This window comes from Somniosus microcephalus, chromosome 5 (genome assembly GCF_052327205.1).
Source record: "Somniosus microcephalus isolate GS21.2 chromosome 5, FLI_Smic_1.0, whole genome shotgun sequence".
In the NCBI taxonomy this organism is placed as follows: domain Eukaryota; kingdom Metazoa; phylum Chordata; class Chondrichthyes; order Squaliformes; family Somniosidae; genus Somniosus; species Somniosus microcephalus.
The window spans coordinates 280,641,305-280,664,441 of NC_140991.1; the positions used below are offsets into that span (position 1 = coordinate 280,641,305).

General features: G+C 46.8%; 1 protein-coding gene across 6 annotated transcripts in view; it reads left to right on the forward strand.

The window, feature by feature from the left end:
• Positions 1-23,137, forward strand: part of LOC147117761 (uncharacterized) — a 292,045-nt gene that overhangs the window by 104,738 nt on the left and 164,170 nt on the right. For all 6 annotated transcript variants that reach the window (XM_085989014.1, XM_085989013.1, XM_085989012.1 and 3 more), the window contains exon 10: positions 13,983-14,074. In XM_085989014.1, coding sequence (XP_085845140.1) covers positions 13,983-14,074 — 92 coding nt within the window. The remainder of the gene's footprint in view (positions 1-13,982; positions 14,075-23,137) is intronic.

Genomic DNA, 23,137 nt, shown 5'->3' on the forward strand with positions numbered 1-23,137 from the left:
CGTACTGGTCTGTGATAAATCCATGTTGTGGAACAAGAACTCGAAGAGGCGATATCTTAGAATTAGCACGAGTACTTTATTAAGAATTGTGTAGCAAACAAAAACAGGCCTGCATCCTGCATCCTGGCATTCCACCTTGGCTGACCTTGACAGGAAGCAACCCCCTGACCTTAACTAGTGGCAGCACTGGCTACAGCACCACCTGGTGGATAACCTTAATCATAACATCCCAGATTACTATATTCCTCTTCCCTTAAGATTTCAGTATGAATTTCTTAACAACCAACCATTCCTAAGGGTCACATAAGTCTCCATTCACTATGTTCCATACGTGACGAATCTAACAGGTCAGTATCAATCTCTCTGGTGGCTTGCGAGACCTTTGTGAACGTCTAACAGTAAAGTCCCTGCTTGTTTGTGCTGAAGTCACCAGCTGCTCCTGAGCAGTGCTCACAGTATCTGACTCTGCAACGATGATTTCCTCTTGAAGAATAGGTTCCTGTGGAATTGTCTCTGTCCATGGTGGTGGCACCACAGATGCACTTGGATAACTGGGGGCAAACCTGTCCTCAGCCATTGCATCTGGAACCTTCATTTCAATTTCCCCGTGTCTGTGAAGTATCTGATCTACATGTCTGCGTACTACCCTACCATCTCCCAACATGACCTTGTATGATACTGGCCCTGTCATTGAGTCTATGAAGCTAGGAATCCACTTTGGCCTATAACTGAAATTCCTGGTAAGGACCGCATCTCCTCCAAAACTTCGGCTCTTTGTTCTTTTGTCATGGTTCTCTTTTTGTTTGTTTTGTCTGTTTTCCATTTTCCTTTTTAGGTCTGGGTGGACAAGGTCAAGAGTGGAGCGTAGTCTACGACCTAATAACATCTCAGCAGGAGAGAGTCCTGTGGTGGATTGAGGTGTTATTCTGTAGCTGAACAGAACCCGTGACACTTTGGCTGCTAAACACCCTTCTGCACTTTTTTTCATCATCTCTTTAAATGTTTGTACGGCTCTCTCCGCAAGTCCATTTGAGGACGGATGATATGGAGCCGAGGCCACCTGCACTATGCCATTTTTTCTCATGAACTCTTTTGTCTCTGTACTCACAAAACAAGTGGCATTGTCACTCACCACAATCTCCGGTAGCCCTTGATTACTGAAGCTCCGACGCAGGCAGTCTATAGTAGTAGTGGAGGAAGCAGAATTAACAGGATAAACATCCATCCCTTTGGAATGTGCATCAATGATTATGAGGAACACCTTCCCCATGAATGGACCCGCATAATCTAAGTGCAATCTTCTCCATGGTTTATCCGGCCACTCTCGGGTGGAGAGGAGCCGCTGCTGGTGCCTTCCTGTGTGCCTGACAAGTGCTGCATGTCTTGACTAGATTTTCTATCTCCTCATCTAGCTTTGGCCACCACAAGTAACTCCTAGCCAAGGCTTTCATACGCGAGACCCCAGGATGACACTGATGTAGTTGCCCTAGGATAGACTGTCATGCTGGCTGTGGAATAATCACTCGTGCTCCCCACAACACGCAACCATCCTGCACACTCAGCTCTGTTTTCCTGACACTGTAGGGTGTGAAGTCAGCCCCTTCCGGATGCTGTGGCCATCCCCATACCACATATTCTCGAACTCTAGACAGTACTGGATCTTTACCTGTCCATGTTCTTACTTGCTCTGCAGTCACAAGTGCCGTGTCAGTGTCCTCCAACATCAAAACTCTGTCCTCTGGAGCTGCACGGATAGGTGTGCCTGGCAGTGGAAGACGGCTCAAGGCATCTGCGTTCCCATGGTACTTGCCCACCTTGTAGATGATGACATACTCATATGCCCTCAACGTCACAGCCCACCTCTGGATCCGGGGTGACACCATCTGTGGAACTGCTTTCATTTCATTGAAAAGAGAGATAAGAGGTTTATGATCGGTGCATATGGTGAACTTCCTGCCATATATGTACTTGTGGAACCTCTGTAACCCAAACATTACTGCTAACCCCTCTTTGTCTAACTGGGAATAGTTTTTTTCCGCTGGTGTTAGAGTTCGGGACATAAACCCTATTGGTCTTTCAGTTCCATCTTCCATGCGGTGTGAAAGAACTGCCCCCACCCTGTAAGGTGAAGCATCACAAGAGAGAATTATGTCTTTCTCTTCATTGTAGTGAACCAGCACATCCGACGACAGCATCAATTTATTGGACTGTTCAAATGAAACCCCCTGCTCCTCTCCCCACTGCCACTGTGTCTCCTTGCGCAGTAGTTTGTGAAGTGGTGCTAACACTGATGACAAGTTTGGTAAAAACCTGTTATAATAGTTCAGCAGTCCCAGGTAAGCTTTTAACTCAGCCACATTGGTAGGAGCAGGGGCGTCCTGCAGTGCTTGTACCTTCTCCTTGAGTGGATGGAGCCCAGTGGCGTCCACTCTGTGTCCCAGGAACACTGCCTCATTCCCCAGGAAAGTGCACTTACTCCTCATGAGCCGGAACCCTGCCCTCTCCAATCTCTGTTGTACCTCTCTCAGAGTGCTCAGATGCTCCTGGTCGGTTCTTCCCGTCACCAGAATGTCATCCAGATAGATGGAAACATGTGGAATCCCTTGCAGTACACCTTTGATTGTCCTCTGGAAGATAGCTGGACTAGATGAGACACCAAACGGTAAGCGGTTATATGTAAACAAGCCCTTGTGTGTATTTATGGTGACATACTTCTTTGATTCGTCATCCAGTGTAATCTGCAAGTATGCATGACTCATATCCAACTTTGTGAATTTCTTTCCTCCAGCCAGATCCTCTGTTTTGGGAATAGGATACTGCTCTAGTTTGGACACCCGATTGACTATCAATTTATCATCTCCACAGAGTCTTACCGAATTGTCCGGTTTCAAAACAGGTACTATGGGAGCTGCCCATTCCGAACATTTCACTGGCTCCAGTATGTTCTCTCTCAATAGACGGTCAAGCTCAGCCTCTACCTTTGGCTTCATGGCATAAGGCACAGGTCGTTGTTTAAAAAACCTTGGCGGTGCCTCCTTGTCTACATAAATCTTAGCTGGGGGGCCATTAAATGTGCCAAGTTCCTCCTTGAACACATTCTCATGTTCACTCAACACTTCTTGCAAAGTCAACTGTTTGCCCTCATCTATTTGATTTACTGCTCCCCAGTCTAATTTAAGTTCTTTTATCCAGCCCCGACCTAACAGGTTTGGTCCGGTACCCGATACTATAACTACAGGTAGCTGTTCCACTGTGTCCCTGTGCTGCACAGTCACATTAGCTGCACCTAATGTCGCTACTCGTTCACCTGTATATGTTTTAAGATGCAGAGAGCAAGACTTTAACTCTGGAACTTTTGCACGGTTCCACAATTTTGAGTACTCTGCCTTGTTCATTATGGCTACACCGCACCCTGTATCGACTTCATAGTTCACCTTAGAGTCATTTACTGTCAGTTGCAATGTGATAGGAGCCACTTTTGGAATGTTCTCTAACATGCTATACATTATGAACATGTCCTCTTCTTCCTCAGCTTCCCCACTGATGTGGTGTGCTCCCTGTTTTTTCACTTCTCTTCCTTGGTTTTGCTTTCCTCCCCCTTTTTGTTTGGATTCCTCCACAGGTGATTTTGCCCTGCATGCTCGTTTTACGTGTCCTTGTTTCCCACACTTGTGGCACTTTTCATCCAGAAACCGGCATTCACTCGCCAGGTGATCACCCTTGCATCTATAACATGCCTTCCCATGCTCACGTTGTGGTTTCTGATGCATGTTTAACTTGTGCACAAGAACCTGACCTGCAACTTGCTTAGCATTAGCCCTGTCTGAACCCTGTATTTCTTTTACATCTCGGTTCGCTGTCTCTATGGCTTGAGCAAGTTCCAATGCTTTTTCATAAGTAAGCCCAGCCTCGGATAATAATCTACGCTGCATTCGGTCGTCCATTATTCCGCAAACTAGCCTATCTCTCAGCATTTCCTTCAGGTTGCTCCCATAATTGCAATCTTGTGCTAATTTACGCAACACCGCGACATAGTCCATTACACTCTCTTCCCCTTTTCTGTTCCTTGAATTAAACTTGAACTGCTGTACAATCTCACTAGGCTTGGGGTTGAAATGTTCTTTGAGCAAGGCCACTAATTCAACAAATGATTTGTCTCCAGGCTTTTCAGGACTGAGCAGATTCCTCATCAAACTGTAGGTCTGGCTTCCCACTGAACTAAGCAGAATGGCTTTCCTTTTTCCGGCATCATTTATTTCATTTGCTTCGAAGAAATAACCCAACACTTCACAGTATTCCTCCCAGGTTTGTGCTCGAATATCAAAAGCGGAGACCGTTCCTACCGTGGCAGCCATGCTCTCTTCCAACTGGTAGCTAACTTTAGCTCGTGATTTTGTTGTTTAAAAATCCCGGCAGACTTCTCTTTATTCAGGGTCCTTTTTTTACCTCGTCGCCAAATGTGATAAATCCATGTCGTGGATCAAGAACGCAAGGAGGCAATATCTTAGAATTAACACGAGTACTTTATTAACAACTGTGTAGCAAACAAAAACAGTCCTGCATCCTGGCATTACACCTTGGCTGACCTTGACAGGAAGCAACCCCCTGACCTTAACTAGTGGCAGCGCTGGCTACAGCACCACCTGGTGGATAACCTTAATCATAACATCCCAGATTACTATAGGTCGCAATGGGATTGCCGGCTCATCCAGGTGTTCCTCATCCTCGTGACCAACCTCGTGGTGAGCCTCCTCGTCCTCATCCACCTCGTCCTCCGATGAGGCCCTGCGCTCAGCGGTGTCTTCCTCATCCAGTACTAATCCTCGCTCCTGCGATATGTTGTACAGGGCATAGCAGATGACAACTATTTGCGAGACCCTAGCTGGTGCATACTGAAGGGCTCCTCAAGATTTGTTGAAACATCTGAAGTGCATTTTGAGCAAGCCTATTGTCTGCTCGATGACACTTCTCGTGGAGATGTGGCTTTGATTATAGCGTTTCTCGGGCTCATTTGTTGGCTTCCTCAAAGGTGTCATGAACCACGTTTTCAGGGGATAGCCCTTGTCCCAAAGCAGCCAGCCGCCAAGAAGAGTTGAGGGACGGTGGAATGGCGCAGGATGTACGAGTCATGGCAACTGCCAGGGAACATGGCGGACACATGGATGATAATCTTCCTATGGTTGCAGACCAGCTGAACATTGAAGGAGTGGAAGCCCTTGTGGTTAACAAATGCTACTGGGTTGTGATGGGGTGCACTGATGGCCACATGTGTGCAGTCGACTCCCTGCACCCGTGGGAAGCCAGCAAGAACAGCAAAGCCAAGCGTACGTTCATTGACAGTGGCTTCATCAGTGGCAAAATGAATATAATTTGCGGACTTGTTAAAGAGGGCATCGGTTACCTGTGTGATGCATCTGTGTGTGGCCGACTGTGAGATGCCGCAAAGGTCTGCTGCAGATGCTTGGAAGGAGCCTGAGGCGAAGAAGTTAAGGGCAAGGGTAAGTTTGACAGCCACTGGTAGAGAGTGTCCACCCTTTCCTTTGGCTGCAGATCATGCTCCAATAAAGCGCAAATGTCGGCGACGACCTGGCGCGATAGCCTGAGCTTCCTTTTGCACTGCTGCTCCGTCATGTTGAGGAAGCTCATCCTCTGCTTGTATATCCTGTTTTGGGGGTATGGCCTCCAACGCGGTGCAGCCCTGTGCTGATGCCCTATGCCCTGTGTAGCATCAGGTGGTTGAGGAGAAGGTTGGCGCTCATGTTGTTGCAGCTGCTGCTGGTGTGGCTGGTTCTGCTGCTGCTGCAGCTGATTGTCGTCAGATTCGGAGGACCAATGTGACAGAGCAAAAATCGTGCCAATTCTGATGATTCCTATGACAGGTGAAGTTCAGATGACAGAACCAATCTATCAAGGGTTAGATAGGATGTTGCAAGGAGGTGACAGTGAATAGAGAGTTTACTGCAAACACTTCTCAAAAGCATAAAGCTTAAAAATATGTTCCAAATACTCAAGCCTGAAGCTTCTGAGAATGGAAAGTGACCAGCTGTAAAATGGTAGGTTTGAAACCACTTCTGCAGCTGTCACCTATTGAAAGAAATGGAGAGTTTTTCAGAACCTGACATACTTATCTGGCGTGATCCCCAAGTGACGGGAACCTCATGGAAAACTTGGCAAAATACTTTGTGCCTGCTAAAATGGTGAGTAAATTGGTTTAAACACCCTCTCAACTCGCACAATTGAATGACCCGCTACTTAGTGTCGTGTCTGCAAAGCGCAGGCAGAACTGGCATGAGGGAAACTCACAAGAAGGCGGGTTTAGAGTGGGATACTGCCCTGCTGTCAGCGGACCCGCCTCCGAACCCGCCCTCTGAGTGCCAGCAAATTTCAGCCCTGAGTTCTAATGAAGACTGTGCATCTGAAACATTGGGGGGGCGTTTTTACTTCCTGATGAGCTGAGAGCCGGGTGGGGGACGGGATGGGGGGGTTGGTGGTAAGGGGATAACGGGGGTCTGTTAGCGTGCAGAAAACCCGGAAGTCTGGTTTTCCCTGCATGCTGTAGAGATTTAACTCTAAAGCATGCATCTTACATCATTGACAGGCTCCCGGCTCTGAGGTCAGCCTGATTAGCAGGCTTGGCTTTCAATCAGGCGAGGATCACTCCGGAGGAGGCTGCAGGTCTGATCCCTGACCCCGGGGTGGGGGGGCGGGTGCTGTCCGATCCCAAGCGGGGCCCGATCGCTACCCCGGATGAGGGTCCAATCCCAAGGGGGGTCCAATCTCTGGCCCAGGTGGGGCGTCTGATCCCAAAGGGGTTCTGATTCCCAACCCGGGGGGGGGGCGGGTGGTGGGGGGTGGGTCCGATCCCAAAGGGAGTCCGATCCCCGACCTCGGGGTGCGGGGGGGGGGGGGTGCTACTATCCCAAAGCGGGTCTGATCCCCGATCCTGGGGTTGGTTCGATCCCAAGGGGGGTCCGATCCCCAACCCAGGGGTTGGTGTCCAATCCCTGACCCCGGGGTGGGGGGAGATGGGAGTCCAATCCCAAGGGGGATTTGTATGCGGGGGTGGCCTGATGGTGGGGGAGTCTGGGGAGCAGGGAAGAAGCACTCCTGCTCCTCCTAGCCCACAAGGCTGTCCTCGTCTCGCTACAGTTGCCGGGTTTCCTGAGGCCTGGGAATAAACAGCAGGTTAAATCTGAGGCTTCCAGCCTTATTACTATATTTAAAGCGCCAACCCGCCTTCTGTGTGCAGGTTGGTTGCTCATCCCTTGTCCCTATTCAGTAAAACCTGGAAGTTGTGGTTTGAAGCCGGCTTCCCGATACACTTGCAATTTTTGGCCATTTAACCCACCACCTGCACCAACTCCCACCCGCTCACCTATGTTAAAATCCCCCCCCAAAACCTTTCTTTTAAGAACATAAGAAATAGAAGCAGGAATAGGCCATACAGCCCCTTGAGCTTGCTCCGCCATTCAATAAGATCATGGCTGATCCCCGACCTCAACCCCACTTTCCCACCCGATCTCCATATTCCTTGACTCCCTTAGAGTCCAAAAATATATCAATCTCAGCCTTTAATATACTCAATGACTGAGCATCCACAGCCCTCTTGGATAGAGAATTCCAAAGATTTACAACCCTCTGAGTGAAGAAATTTCTCCTCATCTCAGTCCTAAATGGCTGATCTCTTATCCTGAGACTACGCCCCCTAGTTCTAGACTGTCCAGCCAGGGGAAACAGCCTCTCACCATCTACCCTGTCAAGCCCTCTCAGAACCTTATATGTTTCAATGAGATCACCTCTCATTCTTCTAATCTCCAGAGAGTATAGGCCCATTCTACTCAATTTCTCCTCATAGGACAACCCTCTCATCCCAGAAATTAATCTAGTGAACCTTTGTTGCACCCCTTCTTGAAGGGATAATTACTAGTCCTAGCCCCTTTAGGGCTACCCCGGATCAGGCGTATCCCTCAGACGTTCACTTTCAACTAAAGTTTGAGGTAGCCGAATCCTAAAGACGCTTAATTGGGTCTAACCGTCTGGACTATATCTCCCTAAAGGAAAGGAACAACCTGAAAATATTACCATCCTCCAGATAGCACTTTTAATAAGTTTAGCTAGACTGTAACGTTCCGGATATTATGAGGGTCCGGAAAACTCCCCCAGAATTCTGCAACTCCTCACCAAAGAGTGTACAGAGATTGAGTTTGCGAGTTTGATACAGAAGTATTATGTGAGACAATTCTAAAAATATATAGATTTATTAAAGAACCGACATATAATTTACAGTTGGTGAGTCAATCGCAACATTAACAGTTCCAAAAAAGAAAGCTTACAATTCTATTAGCAGAGAACCTACTCTCAAATCTTAACTTCGCTACAGTTTTACAGTTCTTAGTTTTATTCAGGATATCCACCAAAATCAAATACAGTATCTTTGATCCCGAGGTACAAAGATTTGGAGACTTACAGAGCTGGCTCTGAAGCCGAGAATCACTTTGCCCCTTTAAGTGAGTCTATTATCCCATTTGAGAGTTCAATATTTATACCCTTTTCCAGTGGTATTTCCTTTAAGGTTTTCTGCTGATGTAAGCTAATTATCTCTAGTCATTTTTCTGCTGACCCCTGCAATTCTTACAGTCATCTCAGCTAGTAGCACTACAGAACCATGTCTCTCCTCTAGGTGTTCTAAATTTATCATAAAAAATGGTGTAACAGCAGGTACGCTTTACTTGGTATCATTTTTATGAAGGCAGATGTTTGTTACTTTTATGTGCTTCTTTACGAGGTGTAAATTAGAACACCTTATACAGGGTGAACTATTGTCTTGTTCCCAAAGGTTCAGACTGTCAGGAGCCTTTAACCTTCTGTTTCAATAAGGTTATTGATTCAGTGTCAACAACTTATTGCAATTGCCAGAATGCTATCACAGCTTTTTCATAGTTAGGTTTCTAGATTTCCAGACCCAGTTTGTCATGTTTTAATAAGGCCAGAATTCTTTCATAGAATGGTGTATTTTTCTGAATAGGTTATATGGCTTATTCCTTCACATTCTAAGGCAAGTATATCCTTCCTTAGGTACAGAGACCAAAACAGTACTCCAGGTGTGGTCTCATCAAAGCTCTGTAAAATTGTAGGAAGACGTCCTTACTCTTGTACTCCAACCCCCTTGTAATTTGCCTTCCTAATTGCTTGCTGTACCTGCATGTTAACGTTCTGTGTTTCGTGTACAAGGACACCCAAATCCCTCTGAACGCCAACATTTAATAGTTTTTCACCATTTAAAAAATAATGTTTTTCTATTCTTTCTACCAAAGTGAATAACCTCACATTTCCCCACATTATACTCTATTTGCCACCTCCTTGCCCACTCACTTAACCTGTCTATATCCCTTTGCAGATGGTATCCTCCTCACTGCTTACTTTCCCACCTAGCTTTGTATCGTCAGCAAACTTGGATGTATTATACTGGCTCCCTTCATCTAAGTCATTAATATAGATTGTAAATAGCTGAGGCCCCAGTACTGATCCTTGCAGCATCTCACTAGTAACAGCCTGCCAACCTGAAAATGACCTGGCTATTCCTACTCTCTGTTTTCTGTCCTTTTACCAATCCTCTATCCATGCTAATATATTATCCCCAACCTCATGAGCCCTTATCTAGTGTAATAACCTTTTGTGTGGCACCTTATTGAATGCCTTTTGAATATTTGCTAAGCATCCTGCAAGGTTGGCATAGACTGTGGAAAAGTCTACTACCCAGATCTACGCAGTGATGCAAGCCACTTGAGAGACCTGTTAACCTACATGCTGTGTATTTTCTGCAATTTCTGTTCTTATTTCAGATTTTTAGCATTTGTAGATAGTCACAGTGCTGCCAATGCTTCATGGTACACTACAGGTCTCTCAAGTGGCTTGCATTACTGCGTAGATCTGGGTAGTAGACTTTTCCACAGTCATTGTCAGACCTTGCAGGATCATAGAATGATTACAGCACATAGGAGGCCATTTGGCCCATCGAGCCCGTGCCAGCACTCTGCAAGAGCAATTCAGCGAGTCCCAATCCCCCGCCCTTTGCTTAGCAAATATTCAAAATGACTGCATGAAATGTTGGTGCTCCGATAGCAAAGTTTTATTTGTTTACAGACCTGTGTGTTTCCAATCCCTGGGCTCAACAGCTGCAGGAGGTCTCAAGCTGGTCCTACTGCCACCAAGTTCCTGTTCCTCCACTTTCTCCTTCTCACCCTTGTTCAGTGCTTCACCTGGTGCTCTGACCTGAGGCTCACAACCTCTTGACATTTGATGTGCTGCTGCTTGTTATAATTGCCGTGAGTGACAACGAATGCTGTGAAGTGCTAGGTTCATTGCTACCACTGTTACCTGTTTTTGGGTCGTCCTGGGTGCCTATAGAAACAGAAGAAAAAATATGTTAGAATTCTTACCCTGAGGTGGGTGGAGGACTTCTTGGGTTATAGCCAGGAGTGGAAGAATTCTTGGGACAAATGGTGGGAGCAGAGGCATTTTTGGGGTTGAGGTTGGGATTTGAGGCATTCCAGGACTTGAGGCCAAGAGCAGAGGCAAATCCTCAAGTTGAGGCTGGGAACGGAGGTATTCCTGAGGCTGGGACTGCAGAAGCGTCTGGGCTCGAGTCGTGAGCAGAGGCATTCGTGGGGCTGATGATAGGAGTGGAGGCACTCTGACCTTCTCTAGTAGCCACGGCATTTATATAGCTGGTCCAGTTTCTGGTCAATGGTTACCCCCAGAATGTTGATGGTAGGGAATTCGGTGATGGCAATGCAATTAAATGCCAAGAGCAGGCTCTCTCTAGTTAGAAATGGTCATTGCCTGGCACTTATATGGCACGAATGTTACTTGCCACTCATCATCCCAAGCCTGGATATTGTCGACATCTTACTGCATGCGGGTATGGTCTGCTTTATTATCTGAGAAATTGAGAATGGAGCCGAAAGCTGTGCAATCACCAGTGAACAATCCTACTTCTGACTTTATGGATGGAAAATCATTGATGAAGCAGCTGCAAAAGGATCTCAAAATAGCAGTTAACAAGCACTTAACAAGGAATTAAATCCTTTTCCCGCCACTTGGTGTCGGGTCTGTTGTGAAATCACAGACCCAACGCTCTTGAAACTCACATGGAGGCGGGTTCGCGGCAGGTTTACAACCTGCCGTCAATCATTGCGACTTTAACACCTGTACCGCCTCTGAACCTGCCCTCTGAGCGCTGGCAAAATCGCAGCCAGAGTACAAAAGCAAAGAAGTTATACTAAACCTTTATAAAACACTGGTTAGCCTTCAGCTGGAGTGTTGTGCTCAATTCTGGGCACCCCATTTTAGGAAGGATGTTGGAGAGAGTGCAGAAGAGATTTACTGGAATGGTACCATTCATGAGGGAGTTCAGTTATGTGGAGTGACTGGAGAAGCTGGGGTTGTTCTCCTTAGAGCAGAGAGGGTTAAGCAGAGATTTGATATAGGTGTTCAAAATCATGAACGGTTTTGATAGATTAAATAAGGAGAAACTGTTTCCAGTGGCAGAAAGATCGGTAACCAGACGACACATTTAAGGTGATTGGCAAAAGAAGCAGAGGCAACATGAGGAAACATTTTTTTATACTGTAAGTTGTTGTGATGTGGAATGTATTGCCTCAAAGGGTGGTGGAAGCTGATTCAAGAATAACATTCAAAAGTGAATTGGATAAATACTTGAAGGGAGAAAATTTACAGGGATATGGGGAAAGAGCAGGGGTGTGGGATTAATTGGAAAGCTTTACCAAAGAGCCGGCACAGGCACAATGGGCCAGATGGTCTCCTTCTGTGCTGAATCATTCTATGAGGGGAATTATAACCACCAAAAAAGTGTGGATTTAGGTCGGGTGGGATGTTAAAATGTTAAAAATCTCAAAGCTGAACCCAACCAGCCTTGAAACTGCCCACTTCGGGTTCTATCGGAGGTGGGACGAGGGGTGGGGGGTTGGTCATTTAAATATTTAAATATTAAAATGATGTTACGTGCCTCAGATTTGATCTCTTATAATCCTGGCTGGCCGGTTTTCCCAGGCCTCGATAAACCTGGCAGCTAAAAGGGGGCGAGTACTGCCGGATCCAGCAGGTCTTTCCACTTACCTGCTAGATCGAGCTTACCTGCTTCCGCCCCAAGTGATTGGACATCCCCCCCCCGAGCCATGATGACCCCTAGCCATGATCTCCCACTTCCCCTGGTCTTTCTGATCCCTCCCTCCTTCCTCTCCACTCCGCAGCTGTGGCCTCTGATCTCCCTCCCCCAACCCTTCCGATTCGACCCCCCGAGACCTCCGATCTATCTACTGCGGTCTCCCATCTCCCCCGAGGCCTCCAATCTACCTACCAAGGTCTCCCATCTTCTCCCCCGAGGCCTCCGATGGCCCCCCGGAGGCCTCTGATCTCCCCCCGCACGACCCTTCTGACCTCTGCCCTCACGACCCTTCCAATCTCCTCCCCCGATCCTTCCGATCTCCATCCCCAAGACCTCTGATTTCCACTCCTGAGGCCTCTGATCTCCCCTCCGGCCTCTGATCTCCTACCCCCTTCTGGCCACCGATCTTCCTCCCCTATGTTGCTGAAAGCTTACGTGGCCGACAGCCAGCCAGTCTCTCAAGCCTGCTGGCTGCGGCGGGGGAAACGTGTTGTTCCGGGTTTTCCGCCTGCAAAACAGCCCATCCCCCACCCCACCCTGTTCCCTCCCTGCCTCCGAGTTAATATTGAGGCCTTTGATTCTATGCCCAGCTTTCCACAAACGTTAGTGGTCAGGGAGGTACTCCTGCTTTGACCAAGCAGACCTCCTCCAAACATATGGTGGGCCCCTTTGATGCCCTGGGGTGCGGTAATTCCTGAAATAAAATTCTCTTCTCCCTTCTATACTAATGGTCATGTTTAGTGTACCTGCAGTCTCTGCCCCATGATGTTAGGGGTACAGGAAACTTTGAGTTATCCGGAGGCGAATCATCCGGCAAGCTGGAGCCACCAGCAAAAATCAGGAGCCGTTTTTTATTCTTTTCGTTTCTTTTCTTTGCTTTTTTTTCACAGTCAAGCACTGCAAGGTCTGTAGCTATAGCAACAGCTTCAGCTACAGACGCTTGCAGCCACACCCGAGTGTTTAGAAGCTGTTGCTAAGCAACAGTGTTTGTTGTCAGATACGGAGATAAGAATCTCCGTATCTTTCAACATTAACTCTGGAGTGTCCGGCAGTTTTGAGGCAACGGCAGCAGCTCGGTCCCGTCGGTGCCGGATAGCGCAAAGTTTCCTGTATCTGGATCTAAATTCCAGCCCTTTTGGCAGACTCCCACCAAAGTTAGGGCCAGAGTTTCCCTGGATTCCAGATTTTCAAGGTCCTTATTTTTAATACCATGCTGACAGATTACTGACAACATTTTGAAAAGATATTTTGAGTGATTTATTTTGTTCCTCTTGCTCTTCTTGCATATAGTTTTATTAGTATTTGCTGGCTGCTGATTCTTGATTAGTAGTTTTCGTACTACCTTAATACTACATATTTGGTAGCTTTTATACTTGGTTGCTGCAAGTTCATTGGTAAGCTATATGAATTTGATATTCGAATCAATCAGGTGAAAGCATGATGTACATTTTTAAATGTTATGCTTTTAAATTTGATACTTTGAAATATGATAGAACATGCTCAATGCAGCACTTTTATATCTATAGATTGGCCGTTAAAGGTATAATCAATGGAGAATGGATTATATTGCAGCATGAACTTTTTTCCAGCTTTATGCTGCAGGCAATTGCTTAATGTTCGAGGAGCCCTACCCACAAAACTCCTTGTTAGGATATTTTAGATTCTATTCATTTCTACTCTACTGAATTATATTCTTCAGTTTGCAGCTCTTTTGGTATGGATATGTTTTAACAGAATTTTTTAAAGTCTCTTTTAATTAGAATTGATCGATAAATTATACGTATCTCTCAATCAGATGCCCTTGCCCATCAATTATGTACAGTTCCTGTTGAAAGAACCACAAGAAGGGAACAGTCCATTTCCTTTAGGACCATCACAGATACGAAGGTAGATACTATTATATATAGTTGCAAACCATATAATGCCAATTGTCATGAAAGTTACTAGATTACACATTTTAGGCTTAGTAGACAGCATTGGCACTGAAATTGTATCATGGATTACAAATGCACAAGTGTTTAATGAGTTCATCTGAAATTCCCCTCTGTTATTTTAGCTTATTAGAGACAGCTTTAGCAATGGAAGTGATGTGAACGTGAAGGTTTCCAAGAATGCTGATTTCAGCAGAGGAAAAGTTTTGGGTTTGTCCACTTCCATTGCTTTGCCTATAATTATTCACATGCATAAGACATTGTAACAGTCCTGGGATATGTTATGTTTTCTGGCTCCAAATTTACTCATTGCTTTTAACATATTCTTAGCGATAGAATGTCGCAACGACGGTTTCAGGCCTACAGATAGGGGCAGGAGCCATGTCCACTGAGTTTCTGCCCCAAAATCAATGCACTTCAGTTTGTGAAGCTTGGTAGGCATTCCTGTGATCTGCCTGCCAAGTCCCCATAGAGCTAGTTTAAATTTATTCAAATGAGGCCTCGTGGCATTGGCATACTAAAATCCTGGAAGTTATGTTCACAATTTATTGGATTAACTTAGAATGATTTAAATGAGGAATACTTGTTCTCAGTAACACCCAAGACTGGCAGAAATGATGAACTTTAGAGCCTGAAGACTGAAGAAAGCTTGACAGCAGATTACTGAAGTTGGAAAAGAGCTTTTGGAGCATTTTTCTGTTGTTGTTTTTCAACAAAACAACACTGGACTTGCCTCTAACTGCCTGAGTGACTGTTATACTGACAGGATATTTTTGCCCCTACCCACAGTGAGGAGTTCTGGAGATCAGGCATGGGATTCCCAATAAGCTTTCCTTTGCTTACCTTTATAATGGAGGAAGAGGAGGAGCAGGAGAAATGAAGGAAAGGAAAGGAAGCAGCATATGAAGAGGATCTTAAGTCTGTAAGGGGGAAAAATTCAGTTGGTTGCGCCACCCGTTAGCGCCTTAAGAGGGCGCTAAGTGGGGCGCAAATCAACTAGCGCCCGGGCGTGGCACTGCCCACGCCTCCCGCCAAATTCAGTGGGAGGTTAGTTGTAGCACTAACTGGAAGTGCTGTGCCGCTGGCGATGACGTCATTGATGTGCACAGCGCCCTGCTCATGCCCCGGCCGCGATCTTCGGGCGCGCCCCCTGATTTACCGCCGGACGCTATGTCCGACAGGGTTAGGGTGGCCTACCTGCGGCCGGGGAGGCGCAATTTAAAAGCGAGCTGCGGGGCGGCCATTTTTGTTGCTGGCCGCCTGCCAGCACCTGCCTGTGCTCCCGTCCCTGGCCTCCTGAACTCCACCCCTGCGGAGTGCCGGCTGCGCTCCAAGAGCCCGGCACTTCTCTTGGGTGTCGGGCTCTTTTGCCTGCACTCCCGATCCCCGGGGGCCCAGCTGGGCCCCAGGTTGCGCTGCACAAGGCCACTCCCCTTTAAGAAGGGGAGGAAGGCCTGCAATACCACAGCGCGATGTGCTGCAGCGTGTGGCACATAATGCCACGATATTCACTCACAGCGCCCCAAGAGGGATGCGAGGCACTTCCAGTAGCGCCCCGCTTCCCTCTTGGGGCGCAACCACTCAATTTCTGGCGCGGGGGGCGCTAATTTTTCCGGGGCGCTACTCAATTTTTAGCCCTAAGAGTTTACAAACCATGCAGCTCCTATAAAGACCTTAGTGAGGTCCTTTGTGTTCGGAGAGTGTGCTTCACCAAAGAGGGATGAGGAAAACTGTGAACCCTGCTGCATGAAGCACTGTGGCCAAGCTTATATAACCAAACAGCTCTGCATGTGGCTATAAAGGTGATGACTGCATTCAATTTTTACATTACTGGCTCATTTCAAACAACCACAGGGAATCTATGTAATACCATCCAGGGTGACATCTGGGCATGTATATGTCAGTTCACTGAACACTTCTCAGGAGTTCTGAGGAATTCATCCAGTTTAACATTTCAACAAGGCAACAGTGTGATAGGACCATACAGTTTTATGGCTTTGCTGGTTTCTCCAAGGTGCAGGGTGCAGTAGATGGTCCCCATGTAGCATTGCAAGCTCCTACCATTAACCCCCTCAACTTCCTTAACAGAAAGAGCTATCACTCACTAAATTTCCAGATTACTCTTGATAGCACGCAAAATAACCAAGCATGAAATAAGTGCACATTCTCCTTTATTGCAAGCAATTCAAGGGTGACCATTAGCCAATTTAATCTTGGCACACTGCTTCTCCTGGGTGTCTAAACATGGCCTTTTTCCTCTTACATTACAATAGTGACTACACTTCAAAAGTACTTCATTGGCTGTAAAGTGCTTTGGGACATCCTGATGTCATGAAAAGCACTATACAAATGCAAGTCTTTTTTTTCCTCTTCTAGTGCTTCTCTTAGGTGCAGCCTAAGAGCCATTATCATGAGAAGTGGTTGTCTGATCTTGTGCTGCAGAAGGGTCAAGGAACTGAGGTGGCCCTCTTCTCTTGCCAGCTTACTCCTGTGAGAAAACTGTTGCTTTCTGCATCTCTGGAAGTTGTGCAGGGGTAGTCTAGCTTATATATAGTTACCTTATATGTGCTACTTGTTTGTTACTCTGACAGGAAAAGCTGGATGATAGCAAAATACTGCAGATGCTGGAAATCCGAAATAACAACAGAAAATGCTGGAGAAACTCAGCAGGCCAGGCAACATCCGTGGAGAGAAATTAAGAGTTGACGTTTCGGGTGAACCCTTTTTGAAAAAGGGTTCACCCGAAACGTCAACTCTTAATTTCTCTCCACGGATGTTGCCTGGCCTGCTGCGTTTTTCCAGCATTTTCTGTTGTTATTAGGAAAAGCTGGATGCCTGGCATGTGCTCCTGTCCTGAGAAACAGCAACCTCATACAGACTAATTTCAACCATTGCCATTCCACTCGGCCCTCAATCTATGTACCCACAAATAAGTGGCCTGGCTGGTCTAATGGCATCTATCAAATCCTGAAAACCCTGAGAGTCACCAGCCTGTAGTCTGGCTCCCAGTTTTGGAAAACTAATATGAATGCTGCTGCTTAAGCTCTCCCCTACTGCCACCAGTCTGTTTCTGTGTAGGAGGCATTGGCTTGTCCATGGCTGCTTCTGAGGTGGCGGGTGTCACATACTCCAGTGCAGTTACGACATGTTCAAGTGGTGATTGTAATGAAGAAGAAACTTTCCTGATGTTCCAGCAAATAAGGGCTGTTGTCTTTAGATTCACAGCTGTCACTTGCCACAGATCCTCAGAGACTGACCTAAGAGCCTGTACATATGTGTGATGTTCTTTGAATATCCTTTTCAGGCGAGTACCCGTGAAATCTCAGTCTCATGACTCCGAAACCATGGGCAACCTTCTCCTCACCCACTCCTCCAGCTCTGTGCAATGTGAATCCTCACTAATACTATCTACTTTTCCCCAGTATCAAACAGTATCAAAGCCAGTGAGTGGGAGTGAGAAAGCTAGTGCAGGAGGGGCACTATCAAGAGGGCTAGGACTGATGAACATCGGGTCAGGGTTTATCTCTGGTCATTTGTATGGCTTGATGCTCATGATTCTCTTCCTCCTCATCATCTCCTGCTCTTCTTTATCATCTTCCTCTTCTTCATTATCCTCTGCCCCCTGCTGCTGTGATAGTTCTGCAGGAGAGGATGGTACAAACTAAGAAGGGTAACCAGTACTTTTTTGAGATCAGTAAGGCTGAGAAAGGTATGGAAGTTTCTGGTGACTTTCTAGGTGTGCTGCTACTAACCTACAGCCTGCACTGTCCCGCCGATTATCCCGACATCTGTATTGCCTGTTCCTTGCAGCAGGTGTTGCAGATGCCTCCTTTATCCCTGCCTTTTGTGGACATTCTGCACAAGTTTCTCCTGCACGATTGAGTGCAATGGTTTTGGCTAGCATTTGAAGACTGTCTCCCAAATGGCCAGATAACTAACGTTATAAATCTGGTAGTTTCACCTTGTTAAAGTGGAGGAAGGGTCTTAACAGCATGCAAGTAATGGCTGTTAGGAAAGATGGTAACACATAAGAACATAAGAAATAGCAGCAGGAGTAGGCCATTCGGCCCTTCGAGCCTGCTCCGCCATTCAATAAGATCATGGCTGATCTTCTACCTCAACTCCACCTTCCTGCATTATCCTCATATCCCTTGATTCCCTTAGTATCCAAAAATTTACCGATTTCTGTCTTGAATATACTTACTGACTGAGCATCCACAGCTCTCTGTGGTAGAGAATTCCAAAGATTCACAACCCTTTGACTGAAGAAGTTTCTCCTCATCTCAGTCCTAAGTGGCCGACCCCTTATTCTGAGACTGTAACCCCTAGTTCTTGACTCTTCAACCAGGGGAAACACCTTCCCAGCATCTACCCTGTCAAGCCGTTTAAGAATTTATATTTCAATGAGATCACCTCTTATTCTTCAAAACTCTAGGGAATATATACCTAGTCTACTCAATCTCTCCTCATAGGACTATCCCTTATTCTAGGAATCAGTCTAGTGAACCTTCGTTACACTCCCTCTAAGGCAAGTAAGAAGACCAAAACTGTACACAGTACTCCAGGTGTGGTCTCACCAAGGCCCTATATAATTGTAGTAACACTTCTTTACTCTTGTACGCCAATCCCGTTGTAACAAAGGCTAACATATGATTTGCTTTCCTATTTGCTTACTGTACCTGTATGTTATCTTTCAGCAATTCGTGTACAAGGACACCCAGGTTCCTCTGAATATCAACATTTTTCAGTCTCTCACCATTTAAAAAATATTCTGTTTTTCTATTTTTCCTACCAATGTGGATAACTTCACACTTCTCCACATTATATTCCATCTGCTATGTTCTTGCCCATTCACGTAACCTGTCTATATCCATTTGCAGCCTCTTTGCATCCTCCTCACAGCTCACATTTGGAAGGAGAAAGAAAGTTTGCTTTTGGAAAACCTTACTTGCGTACTGTAAATGTGGCTGACGACATTTCTGCACAATCCCAATACCCCAGCAGACCATAGCAGCGATGAGGAGCGGACACTCAGATATTTGCAGGTCTTATGGGGTGGGATCTTACCATATTGCTCAGATAGAGTTTCTATACCAGTGTGCCAATTGCTGTACACTTTCACTGTTGATACTGGTTCTGCTGAGGACCCATGAAAGACCGAGGATGATAATGTGCTGCAACTATCAGCAACCAAGTGGAGAGACGAGTGTGTCATGCTCTCATAGTTGGTTTCTTCTCTTTAGCCTTGTATATGTGATTAATTAATTAATTTAATGGGTGGAAAATTCTGCAGACCTGCTGATCTCTGCGCACAAACATGCACTCGTGGTGCATGAAGCTCCGTTCTGGGAGCGCAGATTCGTAAAATCTACCCTTATATCTCAGTCACAGCTAACTGAAGTAAATTAAGAATGTATTATTCCGGATACTCTAAAACCACAAAATACTAAAATGTTTCCATTTAAAGCCTGACAGCTGTCATATGACATGACAAAGCTCTCATATGACACAAATTGATTGCACTGTATTTGAACTTTGCCTAGAGAGTTTCTGATAGTTTAGAATAAGGTTGTTGCAAAGCAAATGAGGGCGCTGGTGTTAGTTAAGGAAATTCAAGGTGTTTGGAGCCACATTCTTGGTGCCTTGTGGACAGCAGGGTTCCATAAAGGAAGTAGCTCAAATATTTCACTGAATCTCTTTGATGAGCGCCTGACACACCAGTCTTTCTGACTGTACTGAACTTTAATACTGGCATCCTCTTGATTCCACAGTAACATCCTCTTGATTAGAGTCTATGTCCTACTTCAGCCTTGTTTGCAGGTTGGCCTCATCTTCCTCCATGCTTAGGCCTCCTTATATAATATAACTATGGAGAATACAGCAAATGGCAACCCTTGGAGACAATGATAAGACTGTGCTGTAAGGTGCCTCAATCTATGAGGGCATCTGAAGCGCTACTTCAAGTTGCTGGTGATAAACGCCATAATGATCCCTGTAGCAGCATGGATCTTGTACAGGTAGACTACCCTTTATCCGGACTTCCGAAAACCGAAACCCTCTAAAAACCGAAGGTTTTTTCGTTCAGCGTAAGTCGTGCGTACGACTTACGCTGAACGAAAAAACCTTCGGTTTTTAGAGGGTTCCGGTTGCGGAAGTTCGGATAAAGGGTAAGTCGTGCGCACGACCCCCCCCGCCAGCCCCGACAACCGCCGACCCCCCCGCGGACCCCGCCGGCCCCGACAACCGCCGACCCCGCCAGCCCCGACAACCGCCGACCCCCCCGCGGACCCCGCCGGCCCCGACCCCCGCCGACCCCGACTGACTTACGCTGAGCGTCAGCGTAAGTCGTGCGCACGACCCCCCGCCGACCCCCCCGCGGACCCCCGCCGACCCACCTTCCGAAATCCGAAATTCTCCTTTATCCGAAACTCGGCTGGTCCCGAGGTTTTCGGATAAAGGATAGTCTACCTGTATTTGTATTCTGTTTCTGTTCATGGCAAACAAAAGAATGTCATTGAGCAGAGTTGAAGAAGGTAGTCTTAGTGTCTGACAAGCCATCCTACTAGAATGTCTTCACCTTCAAATAAGCCTTGCATAGAAGATGATGTAAAATGTAAACACTGTGGCTGCTACTGGGGAAGAGTGTGTTAACATGCATGATACAGTGTTGGTGGTCATTGACAACTCGCATGTTGGCTAAATAAAAGGCCTTTTTCTTGTTTAGACCATTGCATAGTGTCGATGGTGACATGGGTGCATTTAATAACCCCTTGTACTTTGGGAAATTTGTAGTGTAGTGAAATTGGGCATTCCTCTCATATGTCATATATACAATTGCATAGAAATTATGACACAGAAGCAGGCCGTTCAGCCCAACCAGTCAGTTTTGGTGTTTATCCTCCACATGAGCAGTAGTCCTAATCCTATGCGACTGCTCTGTTTCATACCCCATTATTCCCATTGCCGTCACTCCTCCATCCAACCAATTCTTAAATGTTGACATGATGGGAATTGTAACCTCCATAAATGAGCGGGTTATAGTCGGATGGGAGGTTAAAGTGTTAAAAATCTGAATCCCGAGCCCAACATGCCTCCAAACCGTCCATTTCTGGTTTTAACAAGCAGGGCGGGGGGTGGACAGCCAACCCGTTCCCAGGAGGTGAGTTGGTACTTTAAATATTATAATGAGGCTAGAAGCCTTGATTTTAACCTGCTGTGCATGTTTAACTGTGGCCGGCTGGGGTTCCCGGGCCTCAGGAATCTGGTAGCTGCAGCGAAGCGAGGACAGCCTTGGCGAGCACTCCTGAGCGCTTCCCCCGGCCCTCCAAGCTTCCCCACCATTGCCACCGCCCCCTACACCCCGGGAGCAGACTTCTCCCCCCCTGCTGATGGGTTGGGGCTTGCATATACTTGGGGCTGCGGCCTCTTCCCCAGCGTTCCCCGCCCGATTGGAAGCCAGCCTGTTAATCAGTGATGTCACTCGCATGCTGTAGAGTTAAAACTCCACAGCGTGCAAGGTAACTTGGACTTCCGGGTATCCTGCGCGCTACTGGGTCCCCCAGCTCCCAGCATGTCAGAACATTAAGATCCCCCCACCTTCCTGGTCTCTATTCTTCACTATGTCTGGTATTGCAATCCACAGCCTCACAACCCTCTTTTTTAAAAAAAAGACTTCTTCTGCCCTCATTCCTAAATCTCTTTCATTTTATCTTGTATCTATGTCACCTTGTTCTAGACCCATCAATCACTGGAAACAGTGGCCAGAATTTTTACATTGCAGTGTGTGCGGGTTTGTGCGTGGGTTGGCAATTAAAACTGCTGAAATTGACAGCGCGTTGGCAACCTGCTTTCATCCCACCAACTTCCGTATTTAACTCGGGCGCGTTTCCCAGTGCGCCACGGACCTGCTCGGGAGAGGTGGGCAACCTCATTGAAGTAGTTAACAGCTTGTTGAGAGATCTTAAGAGACTTTTTAACATGAGGGGGGAGAAATTCAGTTGGTTAGTGCCTCCTGTTAGCGCCTGGTGGGGACACTAACAGGGCGCTAATGAAATAGCGCTGGGGTGAGGCAAATCCAGCGCCGCACGCCAAATCCAGTCATCCCTTAGCGCTGCTGCTAACAGTTAGCGCCTGGGGCTTTAGTGCCAGGCAGATCGCAACGTCAGTGAGCGTGCAACTCACTGAGCGCCCGATCTGCCAAATTGATTATCGGCCCCTGCCTCAGCGCCTCGCCCCGGAGGAAGACAGGAAGAGGAGGCATGAAGCAGGCGGATGGCGGCTCCAGGGGCGATATTTAAAGGGATGAGTCGCAGCTGTCAGGTTAGAGCTGTTTCACTGCTTCCTTGTCAGTTTGCGATTGTGTAAGAGCTTAATTCAGTCATTTAAAGGTTCTTTAGTATCAGGAGTGTTGCGACTACTAAAAATTTGTTAAATTTATTCTGACAAAATTTCAAAGTGCTATACATTGTTCCTTCTTCTTAGGCAGTCCCTCGGAAAAGAGGATGATTTGCTTCCACATTAAAAATTAGTTCTCAGGTGATTGATGAGTCCAATGCGGGACCTACAGTCTCTGTCACAGGTGGGACAGACGGTGGTTGAAGGGGCGGGTGGGTGGGGTGCTTGAGTTGACGTGTGCTCCTTGCGCTTGGCTTCCGCTTGCTCCCAGCGAAGAGACTCGAGGTGTTCGGCGCATTCCCGGATGCTTCTCCTCCACTTCGTGCGGTCTTGGGCCAGGAATTCCCAGGTGTCGGTGGGGATGTTACACTTTTTCAAGGAGGCTTTGAGGGTGTCCTTGAAGCGTTTCCTCTGCCCACCTGGGGCTCTCTTTCCATGTCGGAGCTCTGAGTAAAGTGCTTGTTTTGGGAGTCTCGTATCGGGCATGCGGACGATGTGACCCGTCCATCGGAGCTGATCGAGCGTGGTCAAAGCTTCGATGCTGGGGATGTTGGCCTGAGTGAGAACACTGACATTGTTTTACACATTGTTACATTAACGGGGGCTGTACTGGCAGTCGAGCTCG